This window comes from Aphelocoma coerulescens, chromosome 3 (assembly GCF_041296385.1).
Source record: "Aphelocoma coerulescens isolate FSJ_1873_10779 chromosome 3, UR_Acoe_1.0, whole genome shotgun sequence".
Classification (NCBI taxonomy): domain Eukaryota; kingdom Metazoa; phylum Chordata; class Aves; order Passeriformes; family Corvidae; genus Aphelocoma; species Aphelocoma coerulescens.
Genome location: NC_091016.1, coordinates 75796271 through 75812948, shown reverse-complemented (window position 1 = coordinate 75812948; position 16678 = coordinate 75796271). Strand labels below are relative to the sequence as shown.

General features: G+C 40.6%; 1 protein-coding gene across 3 annotated transcripts; it reads right to left on the bottom strand.

Moving 5' to 3' along the window:
• Nucleotides 1–958: 958 nt before the first annotated feature.
• GPRC6A (G protein-coupled receptor class C group 6 member A) lies at nucleotides 959–15751 on the bottom strand. Of its 3 annotated transcripts, XM_069010928.1 has the most exons (8): nucleotides 15663–15742; nucleotides 15448–15575; nucleotides 11836–12139; nucleotides 10926–10964; nucleotides 9204–10031; nucleotides 6717–6929; nucleotides 5184–5307; nucleotides 959–3791 (listed from the first exon to the last, which is right to left on the bottom strand). In XM_069010928.1, the coding sequence occupies exons 2-8, from the start codon at nucleotides 15498–15500 to the stop codon at nucleotides 2671–2673; spliced, it is 2682 nt and encodes an 893-aa protein (XP_068867029.1). In that variant the 5' UTR covers nucleotides 15501–15575; nucleotides 15663–15742; the 3' UTR covers nucleotides 959–2670. The 3 variants fall into 3 exon arrangements, with proteins under 3 accessions (XP_068867029.1, XP_068867027.1, XP_068867028.1); XM_069010926.1 differs by having other exon boundaries at nucleotides 15448–15751; XM_069010927.1 differs by lacking the exon at nucleotides 10926–10964 and having other exon boundaries at nucleotides 15448–15751.
• Between the last annotated feature and the right edge of the window lie 927 nt (nucleotides 15752–16678).

Genomic DNA, 16678 nt, shown 5'->3' with positions numbered 1-16678 from the left:
TTACATCCAGAGCAGCCTCCTGCTGACCTCAACAAACAGCATTTTAACATTTGATTTCTCTGTGAACAGCACTGTATTTTGAGACATTTGTTCTCTCTATTGCTCTCAGAGATGGAAAACATGCCTGTGGGATGTTAGTGTTTTCAGAAGTGGTTTCAGGATCTTTCCAAAGTAAGCAAGCAGAGTGTGCTCTGAGCCAGAAAAAAAGAGCTGGTGCCTTTGGCCTCACATAGCCTGACCTATGGGCCATAGCTCTGGGAGAACCAGGAAAAGACTTTGCAATGGCTCTGGAAGGTGATTCCTTTTCTGTGCTCTGGGAATGAAAATCTGTTTCAGCCTCATTTAATGTCCCTGTGTCTAGTAAGAGGAGTAGTTACATTGCTGGAATACTTACTGCACTGGGCAGGGGAATGTGCACAAATAATCCTTTAGCATAATGAACTCCTGTTTTAAGGTTTTTCATATCCTTTGTATAGGGTAGCACAATCCCTTTATGTTCTACCCACATATGATCACTTGCTTCTTGCAGACAAGGCATTTAAAAACATGTAATGCATCTTGGTATAATGTCTCTTTTTTGCTGCCAAGTCAGGCTCACAAACCTGTTGCATCCTCTCTGCTCCACTGTTGACTGTGCTTTGCACAGAAGACCCGAGTAGCTGGAGAATTAGATGTAGCACGTAGGACTCCTTTGAAATTCTGCCATATGTGATGTCTTTCCTCAGAGATACCTCGGTAGAGACCTTCACACTGCTGTCACCAGGCCCTGTTCATCAAGACGCTCTCCTCAGTGTCCTGCAGGATAAATCCCCTAGCACACACAGGTTTCAATCTAAAGGATATTTCTAAGAAGCAGGCTGAGCTCTACAGTGGAAACACTTTACAGGTCCATGTATCGCTGTTGTTCAAGGCCTAACAGAAGCTCATGGGGAGAGGTAAGGAAATTAAGTAAGCAAACTCAATTTTAAATAACAATATGGCTTTAATCATTCCCTTCTGTGTAGCTTCAAGGCGTGCTACACTCAACACTTTTGAAAACAACAAATACAGGTACAACATTCCAGCCAAATTAACTTTTCTAACCAGCTGATTGCTGACAGTTGTGCAATGTAAGCTTTGCTTCTCTCTTTTAGGGGAAGGCTTCTTGCTGCACTGGCAGTCAAATTGCAGGCATTTTACCCTTATAATACATAACCTCATATGCAAAAAAGTATTTGCAACAATGGAAGTATAAACAACATTCAACATATAAATATATACACATAACCCTTCATTCCTCCAATTAGCATCAGAACATATGTAATTACACAAATCTGTATGTGAATTGCACTCTTGCCTTCCAAATGACTTTAAAATATCTTCATAGATACACAATATCCAGGATTTTAGTATTATTTTACAGTAATATGGCACAGAACTTAAAATAGCAAAGTTTCTATGTTCTGGGCTTTAGGAATATGGAAAAGTATTTTCCTCTTCCTGTATTGACAATGTAGCTCTGCTGCCTAAGGTCTGTCTGAGAAAGCTCCCTTAGTACCACTACCATTCCTCCTTCTCTGAATGTGCCCTTTGGCTCTCATACAGAAGGCACAGCACAGCTGTGCTCATGGAGCACACACTCTCTACAGAGCAGAGTCATTCAGTGCAGACCATGCCAGGTCATCCTTGTGCTATTTCTGTATACTGTAATGATGCATTGTCATATTCTTATTGAAAAACAGAATTTTTAAGCATATATCAAACCCCTTGAATTTTCTAGGATGCAGTCATGCTGATACTGGTCATTACATTATTTATGCTAATGAGAGGAATCAGTTAGTGATTTTAAGTTTTGACATTACACATTGACTTTACACTCTCAAATAAGAGGACACCTGGGGCTCACTCTCCTCTTGCATCAGAAAAGGTGCATGAGTGGAATCAGTGTGTTTCTTCTGAGTATGGGGAAAAGAGGCAGATGACCACATGTATAGCTACAGAGCTCCGGAATAATTCTCTATTTTTTTTAGATCTGTCTCTAGTTCATTACCATGCTGATAAACACAAGGAACCTTAAAGGTTACTACAGCACTCATCTGGAATAAGGCATGCAATTTTGGGGAGGAAAAAAAGAGACTCGCTGATACCAAATGAAAAGAGTTACTTTTGGAAGTTCAGGAGAATGGAAAGCCTATCTTAAAAGTGGAGACTAAAGGACTGGACTTGTTTATCTTAGCAAACAAAGGCTGGGACAAGGTTCTCTTTGATCCGTAAAATGAGGCCAGATGAGAAGAAGAGCTCCGTAAATAACTGGGCATCAAAGAGGCAAAAGAAGTGGGTAAACTCATGTGGCCCCACTTACATGGCTGTGAGAAATAATAATTTTGTGTTGCTTCTGCCTCACTTGAGGAAGGGAGGTTGCAGAATAGGTTCCCACAAGCCTGTGTGGGCCGGATGGGGAAGGAAGGGAGCTGCTGAAGGGGACTGCACATCAGGGAGCTTGCAGGAGCAAGGGATGGACTCTCTGAGTCAGTAAAGCCTTTCAGATCTGGTAATGGATAACTGCCTAAGTACAGGAAAAGGTGTTTCACATGGCCTGCCCTCCTTGAGGATACCAGAAGGAAAGAGATCTGAAAGAGAAATGGCTCCCTAAAATGGCTTTTTAACTTCCGGTACTTTAACACTGGCCAGTCATATACTGGAGACTCTTTTCCTGATCATAGTCCCTGCAGCATTTTTAGGAAGAACTTTGCCTTTTATTAGTGGCTGCCCAGGCACTTGGAAATGGCAGTTTCCATTCTCAGAGTCATTCTCAGTTTTACATGAGTCTGTGACAGTAGCTCGGAGGCTGGAAGATTTTGAATCTAAAGAAACCTGACTAACAGCAACACTGCCTGCACTCTTAGAAGAGTAAGTGTAAACCATTTTGAGAAATGCAGATTTTGTGTTTGTTTCTTGCTTGTAAATGATGATATAGCATTTTGGAAGAAAAGTGCAGCAAAGGATTCCATAATTAGATATTAAAACAACAATGATTTCCACTGCTGGCAAGTATTTGCCAAATGTAGTTGCATAGACAGGGATAAATACAATCCATGCTATAAAGTAAATTAGCATGCCAAAAGTGATGAATTTAGCTTCATTGTAATTCTCTGGCAACTTCCTACCTTTAAAGGCAAATATGAAGCATATAAAGGCTAAGGCAGCAATGTAGCCCAACATAATCCCAAAAGCTACAATAGACCCTTCATTGCATTCCAGAATTATTACTTTTGGGATTGAGAAATTTTGATTTACAAAAGGTGTCCTAAATATTAGCCAGAAGGTGCAAATGATAACTTGAATTCCAGTGCAGGTGACCACAGCAGGAATAGGTTTATACATGCATTTCAGGAAATTTTGAAGCTTGGGATCAAAGCTGAAAGCTAGTAAAATTTTTAGTGACTTTATTAAAATACATGAAATGCAGAGTGTAAAACTTATGCCAAAGAGTGCTTGCCTAGTTTTACATTTGAAATCTGTAGGTACATCTATGAAGAAGACAGTGCTTAAAAAAATTAAGAAGTGGCTGAAGAGAATAATATAGCAGACAATCAGACCACCAGATGCCTTTACAACTGGTGTGTCTAAGTTTTTTGTAAATATTACACAAATTGACAAAACCACCACAACCCCAAAAGCAGAGAGGAGGAGGAGGAAGATGGCAAACCAATCAGTCCAGGCAAGGAAATAGATTGTCTTTCTATAGCATGTGGTGCTGTTGATGGGAGCCCAGTAGGTTTTGTTGTTACATTGGTAGCAGTAATCCATATCTGGAAGCAGAAAAAAAAGGGAAGATATCTTAGAAACCCAAAGTTAAGAAACTGCAAAGTGGATTGTAGGGACTTGAGATACAGGAGCAATGTGGGAAGGGATGCTAAAGAGAAAAGACGGGTCTGACTGCTTCTGACTCCTGCTGTCGCTGTCCAGGCGGAGGAGCTGCAGGGCTGCGGTGGCTGCGGTGGCAGTGGCACAACGAGCAAAGGACAAATGCCTGGAGCTCCCTTCCAGCTGGGAGCGAGCCTTGCCTGCAGCCAGGGGCAAGGAGGCAAAATGACCAGGGTTCTAAAACTGTCTTGCTCATCACTGACCAGTGAAATGTGACCTGGCTGGAGCTCTGGACAGACAAACTTTAATTGAAACCTGCACAATGACTCGAGAGTAAACAATTCTCTTTCAAAAATTTGAACTATTTTTCTTTTGTTTGTCTATTTTAAGAAGAAAACACCCCAACATTCTCTTTACAGATAGCTTTTAAAATACAACAGCAAGAACAGACATTTGCTTTGCAGTTCCTATCCTCTGATATGGAGAAATATCACAATTAATTGATTGAGAAGATAAAATTTACTTTCTTTCTGCTCTCAGGATATTAAAAGTACATTACCTTAATTTTCTCAGTTCCATCTCTCTCCTCCATATATAATTTTCCCCTTAAAATTTTTTGCTTAAATATAAAATGAATATCTATTGAATATATATGAATGAATATATATATATATGAATGTATATAAATGAACCAGTGGTAAAGTATACATCAGATTTGATAATAGAAAATATTACTGTACAGTTATATCAAAATACACGGTACTCTGTGGTAAGACACAAAATGTGCTGCTAAGCAAAATACATAACCCTTGAACTTCATAATGGTTCAAGGGTTTGTATAATGGTTTGGGCTGGGAGAGGCTTTCAAAGATCATCTCGTTCCAACTCGCCTGCCACGTTCCACTACACCAGGTTGCTCAAAGCTCCATCCAACCTGGCCTTGAACACTTCTAAGAACAGGGCATCCACAACAACTTTTCTGGGCAACCTGTCCCAGTGCCTCACCACCCTCAAAGTCAAGAAATTGCTCCTTATTGGACTGGGTATACTATGGAAAGACAGGAAGGACAGGCTCTATTAAATGAGAATCAATCTCAGTGATAAATCAGCCAGAATTTCCATCCTAGCAAAGGGTAATGCTGGTTGGCTGGACAATCTAATTGCTTTAAACTTGGCCTTTTAAGAAGTGTTTATACCAAGTTTTATGGGAAACTGAGCATATTTAAATATTTAAATTATTCCAAAACTTAACCCAAGGTTGTCAGGGCAAATTATATCCAAGCAAAACAATTGCATTGATGTATAAATGAACCTCTATTTGGATCACAATTCTTTACCTGTTTGGTTGCTGTAATGGTTTTCTGGGCAGTAAATACACTCATAGCAGCATGTGTGTGGACTTTCTGTAACCTTTTTCACCTGGCCTGGCCTGCAGTGCTGGGAGCATGTTGACTGAACCTTCTGCAGTGTGCAGAGGGAGAAAAAAAAAAAGAGATCATCATCTCAGGCACAGGTAATTACAAAGGAACATTAATATAAACCTCCAGAATTTTTGCAATTTGTATTTTTTTAATATCATACATATTTTAAGGAAATCTGAAAATGGTGTTGAAAAAAAGACATTGTAAGGTCCATATTTCTTGTATTTCCTCCACACAGTCAAGGAGTAATAGAATGGGGCATTATTTACCTGATAATTTTATTTTTGGGACCTGAATGCCAGTCACTGGATTTGTAGGTGCCTTTAAAATCTAGATCAAAGTCTTTCACTCAGCTTTGAACCTGTATTTAGACTGCAGAGGGTAATTTTCAAAGAACGCACAGAAGCATGTGATGGGGAATTTGAGAGAACTGCTTCACAAAAGAGATCCTGAAACGCTGCTCAGCCACTTTGAGCCCAGGAAGGATGCCTTGGCCTGAGGGAGACACTTTGGAGGGTGCTCTGTACCGCAGCTCTGACATTCCTGACCCTTGCCAGCTTATCCCTGAGTCATGAAGCTCCACTCCTGTCTGTGTGATCGGGGCCTTCTCTTGAGGTCTCACATCAGGTCCTCCTTCCAAAGACAATTTTTTGTCAAACAATCTGTCCTGAAGCACACTGCAATCTCCTCTCTTTCCAAGATTGTGCTAACAAGGAGGTGGAGACATTTCCTTGTGCCGCAGAGGGACATGGTTTGAGATTTCCTTCTGTCTTCAGTTGAGTTCACAGGGGGAGACTAGAATTCTGTCCACCTAATGTTCACCAAGTAAGCAGCCTCTCCCTGTCCCATTAGTGGGGAATGCCTTGCAGCACAGAGCTGCACCATGAACTCAGACCTTCACCCATGCACAGAGGACAGATTGTCCAGCTGGAACTGGCCAGGGCCACCCACTAGTCCTGTCTACACCCGTGCTGGGGCTCCGGGTCACACCACCTACTCATGTTGCTGACCCCAGCTTTAACAGGAGCAAATAAACAGCAAAACTTTCTTTTATTTTTCAAACAATAAAGTCAACACACCTGAATCTTCATGTAAAAAAAAAAAAAAAAAAGAGATGGTATGTGAAGGCTTTTTATACACTATAATTTTTTATTTTAAAATCCCTTTGTAAGATTCTGGAATAGCATCCTTAGGACAGACATAACCTTCTAGGGGCGTTCTGGCTAAATAAATAAATTTTAAATCACTGAGCCTGCTCACAGGCTAACATGCATCTTGGGGTGCATAAAAGGGGTTGAATAAACTCAGAAAGGAGTTTTTGCTCTTAGAGGAGAACATGAAACCACACAAGAGATTTCTAGCTGACACATGCTTCAGTCACAAGTCCTGCAGGAAGGAGAAATCATATGGAACGAATTTCACATGCTATGTCAACAAAGTAAAAGTTACCTTTAAAGCCAGAAAATCTTTTTTTTTCTCTTCATCCTCAAAGATAAAGCCACCTTTCTCTGCATCATATTCTGCCATAGTGGTGATTTCCATGTGGCCATCAATTTCTTTCCAAAGAAGGACATCATAACTGGTGCTCATATCTCCATTGGGGTCAAACTTGACTTCCTTATCATCGTCAATGACTACAACTTTTTTAAGTTCTTCTAGGAGCTGCACATAAGTGTAAGGAATGATAACATAGTGACAAACTGAATAGTTTAACATATGTATGATAATACCGAATTTAAAAGAAATGCTTTTAGGACTAAGAGAAATATTAAAATTCAAGTTCATTTTGCTTACAGAATTACATTATACAGACAATTCTGTTGGCCTTAAAAATCTATTATTAAAAAAATTATAATTTCATAAAATCATATTCATAGTATTTTTTTCCAGCCTTGAAAATTTTGGTATGATGTTTGGAGAGAAAATATTTTTGCTTGCAAAATCTAAGAGTCTTTTGGCACACCCCTTCTTGTAAAGAACAGGGTTGGGTTGTGCTCCCATTGTTACTTTACTGTCAGCAGCGTCAATCTGGGCAACATTTGCTTCCAGAGTGAATTCCCCCAGCACATCTGGGAGTATGTAGCACTGTTCCCAGCTGTGACTCTGCCTGAAATTGTGTATGGCAAGGTGAGAGTCAGAACTTTTAATAATCAATGAACAACATATGCCAATTTGCTCAGATGGGGAGATCAACAGCACAACGGCAATATTCGACAGGTCACAGGAAATACCAAACCAAGGATGCTTTGGTAAGGCAACTGTCCAGCTTCATATTGCAATTCCTTCTGTTCAACAGGGGAAAAATTTCTGCTTCCCTCATTCCAAACAGACAGACCAAAAAGATCTGTGTGAATCTAGAAAAGGATGGGTTAAGGCACATATCACCCACTCCCAGTTCATGGGGAGATCATAGGAGGACTCCCATTAGCTACCATGGTTCTTAATTGAAGCAAAAGCTTTACTATTTTGTAGGCCTAGTGATTTTTAGCAACAGTAGTTAACTGACAAGAAAAAAATCGATGTTTGGTGAAAGGCTGAGTTCAACTGCATTTGAAAAGCATGCTGTTACATGAGTCCATTTGTGATATTCACAGCATTTAACAAATGTGCTGACAGGTATACTACCTCAATAGGCTTTGTCAAATTCATGTAACACATCTGATGTATATAATATGCCATTTTTTCATATATAATGTAATTTTTTCAGTGTTTCTATAACTTATGAAGAACCAGTGTGTTTCTAACCAATTTGATTTGGATGCTGCATAGTTGTGTGGCACTGAACAGGATTTTTTAATTCTATATACTCAGACTATTCATTTAATTTTTCTCTTCTCCACTTTTCCAATTCTTCTAACAATATGAGAACACCAGAGCTTTTTGAATACATCTTGAGCTTCAGACAGAAGGGGCTAATATTTAGCAACATTTTGGTGTAACTGTTTATTACTTTTGCAAAGTCTGTAACACCAATCACTCTATTGTTTCCCTGTATACGGACATGTGTGATACAGATTATTTGGATCCTAAGGTTTTCTGTACGTATATATCTCACTTCCTAGAGGGTTGAATTTTCATGTAGAAGAAACATGTTATGAAAACATCACAGGGGAATTAATTATCTCTTTCAGTTCTCTTCACGAGTGCTCAAGAACTTAAAAGGAGTTTTAATTTGGATGGTATGGGATTTAGTTCAGTAATGATGTAAATGTAGCTCCACAAAGCTGCATTCCTATAAAGCAGTCCTGAATTTGTCCCATTAGTGTTTACTAATTCATGTAAGAGTCTGATTGTTACTGGGTTATTGGTTGGTTGGGTTTTTTTCAAATCCCATATCTTGGTTTGACCTGCCCTGACCTACGATAAGAGGTCAGAGCAAATCAGAGTGCTTCAGAGGTTGTTTGACTTTTAAATGAACATTTGTTTAATCCTCTGAGTAAAAGTGTGTAAAAGTGAATAGTCCTGAGCAGGTTCTTGGGTAAAAGGTCAGGTCAGGTTTACTTGTCTGATTTTTTGTCGTCTCTTCCCACCCAGTAGAGTGTGATAACGAGTACCTCACCCATCTTAAAGATTATGTCTTTACATATAAGTCAAGATCAGACAGAGGAACAATGTATTGCATTTTCATTTTCAAGTAGAGACTCATTATAGAGGAAAATACTTGAATTAAGACAAAACAGGTACAATGGTGAGAGAAAGAGAGAGGAAAACTGAAACTTTGATGAATGCTCCTATCCTGCAGTATCCCCATCTCTCAAGAGCACTCATTATGTGTACCACAGTGGTTTACAGCAATGCGACCAACTACTAGTAGTTGAATAGCTGGTAAAAAGCCATTTAGTAAAAGGACCAAGCTTTTATCTCCAGGAATATGGGAGCTAAAATGAGATGAAAGTTAGGCAGAGAGAATGAGACCTGAAGGAATTAGCATCATACCTCCCAGGGAGCGAGGGCAGAGGGATCCTTGCAGTCTCTGTCTTTGCATTGCCCTTTAATGGCGTGAGCTATAGCATATACTGCAAGTATAGTACTATGGATAAATCCCTGTTCAATGTTAGCATTCAAAAAATCATCTCTCCAGATCTGAGGTTTACTGCCAGCATTTTCCAGTAGATCATCCTGGGACTGGTTTGCAATGCACTTTTGAAAATCATGATATTCCAGGTATGCACAAACTGACAAAAGCATAATATATTCATGTAAAAACTTGTTGTTTTCAGTGGGCTTTTCATGAAGGTTTCTCAGAAACTCTTGGAATGAGGAGATGTCTCCACTTTTAAATCCAAATCCCACAACGGTTCCCAGCTGTCTGATATTGGGAATAGTACTGATCTTGACTGCAGCTGACCAGTTATCACTTGCAATCCAGACTTTTTTAACATTCCTCTCAATTGCCTTTTTGAATAGTTTAAGCACATGGAACTGTCTCATAAAGACAACAATAACATTTACTCCTGTTTCCTTGACAATCTTCTCAATTGCATGATCAACTTTGGTGTGAAAGGTGCTGTCAGAGAGGTAGGCTGGCAGCATCTCTTTAAAAGCTATGCAAACATTGTTTGCCATAGCCTGGACCCCAAAGCTCTCCAGAGCAAACCGGCCATTGTCATCATCAGTGGCTATTACTCCAATCCAGTTCCACCCAGATTCACAGATCAAGCGGGTCATTGCTCTTGTCTGATGAAAATCACTGGGGATAGTCCTGAAGAAAGAAGGAAACCTGATTTTGTCACTGAGGATTTCAGCTGATGATGCAGGACTGACCTAGGAAGAGCGAACAATTCAGTTACAGATGTGGTCTCCTCCAAAGGATGCCAAGAGATCCAAAACTGCCATGATTGCTCTTTCTTCCCACCTGACCCGGGCTCCCTCCTCCTGCAAGTGAGCATCAACAAGCTGCAGCCAAAGGGGGCAGGTTCTTTCTCCCTGCTCTTGGGATGCAGACTCTTGCCCAGTACCAGTCACACCTTTTTTTTCCACTGTCTTCTGCATAATTCAGTGAAAGGTCGAGAACAAAACTTTTCAAAATGGATATGACAGTAATGATGGTATAAAGATTTTGGTTTAGTCTGTGCAAATACCATCAGCATGCTTTTCAAAGCAATATTTAAAACATTGGCTATTTTTTGAGTCTCTATTCAAATTGCTAGTGCTCTTATATTTTGCACTATTTTCCTATCACTGAGTGTGTTAGTATGGTCCATCCATATATATATATATTTTCTGTCTAAGACTTAATTATTATATTTCAAAAGGATCATTAAATCTGTTGGAAGAGCCTCACAGAAAAATACAGAATGATATAATTCTTTCATACAAAAGATTTATTATATTTTTCTTGTGAATGTAGCTAAAAAAAATTAGTAGAACTTTGATATTTAAATCTCTCCAGTTTTAATCCTTTTTTTTTTTTTTTTTTGGTTGGAACTTTTTTCCCCTATATCGTTGACATTTCTTAAAAAATAAATTTAAGTTTTCTGAAATGAGAGTCACCTGTCTGGAGGGGATACCAAAATCTTACTGTGTCAGAACATTGCAGATGCTATTGGTAAGAAAAATCTATTGGGTCCCATTTTCCATCTATTACCTAATGCAGATTTTTTTAGTCACTTGCCTTTTGATTATGTTCAAGTGTGGCATTTTAGTTTTCGTACTTACTACAGCTCCTGGGGTGGCGTTGGAGGTCAGAATTACTTCCTACCATTGCAGAGGAGAAGATTCAGTTAGCAGTTATATTTAGTTCAAATTTTATGTCTTTTCCATGTATTTGGTTAATTTATATCTATTGCCAAAACCAAAGTGCAAGACAAGATGGTGTGTGGAAGTGGATCTGCTTGTTCCTTGTTAGTCCTTGCCTTGACCCCAACTCTTTTACAAAAGTGAAAGTAGGAACGTAAGCAAGGGCCTAAACACAAGTGTGGGACTGTACTAGTCCTAGAGAGGTCAGAAATAGAGAAGGATGTTTTGGGAAGGACCAATGTGGATCTAAACTGTTGTATTCTTTCACGTCTACAATTGTTTGAAGACTATTGGGAGTAAATCTTTGGTTTAGAGCAATCTTCCTCACTTCCCTCTCCATAGTTTTAACTGACTCCAACATTTAATTTCTCTTGGGCAGGAGAGAATTTCTGAATTTCTGGCCAGATCTGACCTGGTCTCTTTTTTTTTTTAGCTTGAGTATTGTCATATTCACCACCAGGCAGACTGGACACAGCAGCTGTAATTTCGCTGCCTGAATAAAGTCCTTGAATGTCATCTGAGGTACATTGGAGTAACCAGGACTGACAAAAGGCACTGCCAGGCTGACAAGAGCCCAGCATCACTCTGAAAGAGCACTTGGATAAATGTGCCTCAGGTATATAAAATATCCCTTACTGTCTTTGTTTGGGCAAGTGAATCAAGCCCTCCACTTGGAGCTGAAGCCCACCTGTCCTGCTGTCCTTAGGTTAAACCAAGTCCTGCCCTGTAGTAAATAGGTGGCTTTTGCAATTCCTGTGATCAGAACCTTTATTCTAAGCATGGTAAATCTGAACCTCTGTCCAAAATAAAATAATTCCCTCAGACCTACCTGTGGGATTAATTGCAAAGCCAACAGCCTTGACACTGCCATCGACACTTCCGAGTAGCTGGCTCCAGTGACTGCCTTGACTCTCGGGATGTAGTCTGAGTAGTTACACTTGAACTCCACAGCATCCTCAGAAGAATTGAATTTAGACAGAAATCTCAGAGCAGATGCCATGGCCTTTGTAACTTCTGCACATGTGTCATAGATTTCATAGCCCAGAGTAACTCCGGATAACAGTGTTGAGTTGTTGATGGTTTCAATTGCGTGTATCATTGCAAGCGTCTGAAGAAAAACTTGAATTTCAAAACTGTCAGGAAACATAGGCAGTATTTTTTAGAAAAACTTTGTTGGAAGCAAGGGTGAAGCAAAATCTTTAAAAAAAATGTATTTACTTTCACTAAAAGCATGAAGCAAAGAAAAGGAAGTACTAAGTATTTAAGATAGAAGAAAATATTTCAGAGATCAAGGTCTCCAGTGGTTGCATTGGTGTTTCTAAAATACTCTTCAGACCTCATAAAGTTAGCCCAGCTATTTCCCCTCATCTCCAGTGATTGTTATAACAGATGATTAATCAGAACTGTGCTAGCACGAAATGTCTGCAATATAACCAACTTCCTCTCAGGCAAGCTTCTCTAAAGATTAAAAATCTTGTGGACTAAATTAAATTTCAGATGGACCTAAGATAATTTATGTCTCCATAGAAAAATAATGGGAGATAGACAAAATTATCAACTTAATTAACATTTTGATATAAATCCAGATGGATACCTGCATGCCTAGCTGATTATTAGATTCAGATGTGGGATCAAGTTGTAAAATTCAAATAAAATTTGTGGATTCAGACAAGTATTTCAATTTTTAAAAATGCATGTTTGGAATTCCTGGTCTTAGGAAAGGTTTATTATGTGCTCAAAATGAAATTCTTCACCAGGTTTCCTTTTTATGCATTCCAGAAAAATGGATGTTTCAAGCACAGTAGGATTTGGAGCCAACAGAATAAATATTCTGATGCACAGAATGCATGCATGACGAAGTGTTTATATGTAGGCTATCCTATAACATAAAGCCACAATTATAATTCCAAGTGTAATAGTTATTTGAAAAAGAACTACAATGTCATCAGCATGGTACTATCATAGACTATAGCTGAGCTGCCTGAGAGATGGGAGGCAGACTTCAGTATGGGCTTAAGCTGCAGTTTCCCTACTGTAACAAATGGTAGAGGATTGCGGGCAGAATGATCCCTGATCCCTAAGGACAGCGACTGATTTGTGAGTAAACTCTGGATTTCTCTCCTTGTTTTTGTTTTGCTATTCCATATCTAAACTATGGAGGAACCATGGAAAGACTCTTGGCTCTCAGAGCCGCATATGGACATTCATCTTAAACTTGAAAAGATTCTTGAACAACGATTTGTAAATTTTAGCTTAATTCAAGCTCAAAAGGAACTGAAACACTTCCCGGCATGGTTGTTTAAGAACTTTTTCTACGTTTCTTACTGATTCTTACCAAAGGCTTTTGGAAGACAGTTTGGACACAGTTAATTTCTGAGTCAAATATATGCCGATGGAAGAATATTTTTGTGAATATTATTTAATTACCAAGACTGTTGAACAATGTCAGCTGTGTCCTTGCGAAGTTAAAACTGCTTCAGGCCACGTGGACCGAACCCTCTGCGAGCAGCAGCGAGGCAGTTCCTACGCGCAGGCGGAGTGATGTGAGCTGCAGTGTCGGCAGCGGAGCGAGGTGCGGCGGGAGCGGTGCCCACCTGGCCCTATGCAGCGCATGGTGGAGCGAGCCCCGTGAATGCCCGACAGAGAGGGGCAGCGCGCGGGTGGCGGCTGGCGGTGGTGGCGGTGGAGCGGAGCCGTGCCCAGCTAAAACGCGTGCTGGAGCAGGGCACCGGGGGGTCATTGCTCGGGGGCCCGGCCGAGATGTGGGTGCGGCACCTGGCAGCAGCAGCACAGCTGAGAGCAGAGGCGGCAGCGTGCAGGGAGCTGAGCGGTGCGGCGCAGCCCGGCCCAGCTTGCGTGGCCCCGAATGTGACCCCGGGAAGAGCACGCAGGCACCAGCAGCCCCGGCAGCCCCAGCAGCACTGACAACCCTGGCAATTCCAACATGGGAGTGAGTGAAAACGAAAGAGAAAGTAAAAACACAGCGAGACAGAAAACAGCAGCCACTGGGAAAAAGGAAAAAATCACCGTAGCTAAGGTTTTAGGAATAGTAAATGGTATAATGTTAAACAAACTTATGGCTTTATAACAAGATGTGACAACCAAGAAGACATATTAATTCATAGAACTGCTATTAAAAAGAATAACCCTGAAAAATGCATCCCAAGCTTGGAAGATGGAGAGGTGGTGGAATTAAAAATTGTGCAAGGTAGAAAAGGGTTACAAGCAGCAGAGGTCACTGGGCCTGATGGTGTTTCTGTAAAAGGCAGTATATATGCTAAAAATCATAGTCATGTTAGACAATATTTCCATTATAAGCCCCCCTACAGTCTCCCTTTCCTAATCCCACCTTTCCTTTTTATCCTATATCCTATTACCCCCAGTGTATTCCCAATCGGTTTTTTCACCCATGGTTTCCCTCACAAAACCATGCCTTTGCCATTTGTTTCCCCAAAAATCCCTTTCCAATGCCAAGTGGGGGATGAAGAGGGGGAGGGAAGAAATTAACTATTGTTGTTTAGAGTTCCAACAGGTACAAATGGAAGAAACCCTCTCCTGCCTCAGTTTCCCCACAAAGCATGTCTGGAGAGTCCTTGTCTCCCTTCTGTCAGCCTTAAGATGTTCCAGAAAATCTGTTTGGACATTTAAAGACTCAGGAGAGTGGCTTGTTTTGTTTTGAAACTGTCCTTGTTATCTCATGTTTATCCAAGTGTTTTCAATGTTAAGTTTTAAATCTCTTTTGTTAAAAATAAACAGGTGAAATGTCGGGGTCCCTCCCCCTGCCATGTAGCCCTGGGAGAGGGGCCCAGGGGGGGAGACACGGGGTTTCCCTGCCCCTGGTCAGCCTCATTCCCCATTGGTTGGTTTGTGTTCCCCTGAGCGGGCAAGGACCCTCGGGTCCCGGGATTGCCTCAGTTCCTCAGCAGAGCCCGGCCATGCGGCTGGGGAAATAAACATCTCTGAAACATCTAGTAAGAATCTGTCCATAGATATTTCTTTTCCACAGGCCTCCTTGTTTGATACGCATGTTGCAGTATCCGCACTGTAACAGGCTTAGGTAAAATGGAATAGTCAGCCTGTGTTCAAATCATGTAGGTTCAGCTTCATAACAAATAATGAATAGCTGCCCAGCAGAGTCATTCAGACCTATAGCAAATTAGCACTTCCATGGTAATCAGGTGATAGCAGAAACCTTCAAGGCCATTTGATTATCTGTGAAGATTGAAATAGGATAAAATTCGCATTCCCTTCCTCAGTCAGCCACACTATTTTTAATTGTAACTTTGCCATACTTTGTATTAATTTACATGAAATTTATGTGATGTCCAAGGAATTTTTTAAGAGTAAGCAAAGCAAGAGAACCAGAACTTGTTGACCTTAATAGAAGAGCTACATGCGCAGTGTCATCACTCTCTTCTTTGCCATATGTGTTATTACTCACCCAGCACAATTCTGAATTACTGGCTTGATGGGATCTTCTTCTGGATGCAGCATTTCGCTATGAACTGCAAACAAACCTCCAATAATGATGTCCCCTGGAGCACTGGCGCCCACGAAATCGTCAGCATTCTGGCAGGAGAAAGCGATGTCGGTGCTGATCACAAAGCAGGGGATCAAAAAGATAACAAATGCCATGTTTCTGTTTTCCTCACTCACTCCCCGCTTTGAGTCAATCAAGCTGCAGCACCAACAAGGGCTTCTGTGTCATCTGTAAAGAGCAGTGAAGGACAAAGGCTGCGCTCAAAAGTTGGTCACGCCTCTAAGGTGCTTGTATTTGCCTCACTGGCCAAGGCTATTTTATTGAAGGTACTAAAGCAGTGCTGTCACATAAAACGTGAGGGTGCAGGGGTGTGAGAGTGGAGAGGGAGGGAGAAACATAAATGAGTTTAAAAGGAAATGCTGGACATTAAATCTCTTATGCTGTGTTCAAAGTTTATGATATCTTATCTGAAACGTGGCAAATATTTTGGTATAAATTTTGGCTTGTTTTGAATACCTTACAACTGAGTGCAGGGTGCAAAGAAGCAATCGTAATATGGGAATAGCGATACTGCTGTGACAATGTTTTAAGAGTCTGGTCTGAAGAATGCTAAAATATAAAAGACCCCCTGTCACAGTGTCCTTTATATCAGACTCTGGTTCAAAAATCCCAGCCCCAAGCTACCAAAAGACTGCTTTTCTCTCAACCCGCCTCTATATGTTTTAAAATCCTTGTATAAAAATTGTTTGGATTAGTTAGTATTCATGGTTCTGAGGCACATGTCCTCAGGACTTCAGTGGGCTTTGGATCAAGTTCTGTATTTATGAACCAGGCCAAGTCTGCTGCTGGTTAATGAGATAAGCACAGAACAGTGGGAAACAATAACATTAGTCCTAGTTTTTGCTTTCTTCCCCCTCTGACTGAGGACACCAGCACACAAACAGCAGCTCCCGTGCTGTGGGAGGAATGGGAAGTGGCTGTTCTCACCGCCACTGCTCCCATCAGATTCACAGGAATCAGATACTGTGCCAGAAAGGAGCTGGGGGAAAAGAGAAGCAGAAGCTGCATTCTCAGCTTTCATAAACCCGAACCTTAAACATCAAATCCCTAGGACAGAAACACAACTTATACTAGTAAACAATACCAATTCATGTCAGGGAGATGACAATATCTGACAATAACCCCGCTCTGT

What these genes read in the sequence shown, in the direction of transcription:
- GPRC6A (XM_069010926.1), bottom strand. Translation starts at nt 15,641, where the DNA reads ATGGCATTTGTTATCTTTTTGATCCCCTGCTTTGTGATCAGCACCGAC. An exon ending in GTAATTCAGAATTGTGCTGG is followed by an intron (nt 12,140 to 15,447) that starts GTGAGTAATAAC and finishes GTTTCCTGACAG; the next exon opens with TTTTGAAATTCAAGTTTTTC. An exon ending in AAGATTTTCTGGCTTTAAAG is followed by an intron (nt 5,308 to 6,716) that starts GTAACTTTTACT and finishes TGCACACTGCAG; the next exon opens with AAGGTTCAGTCAACATGCTC.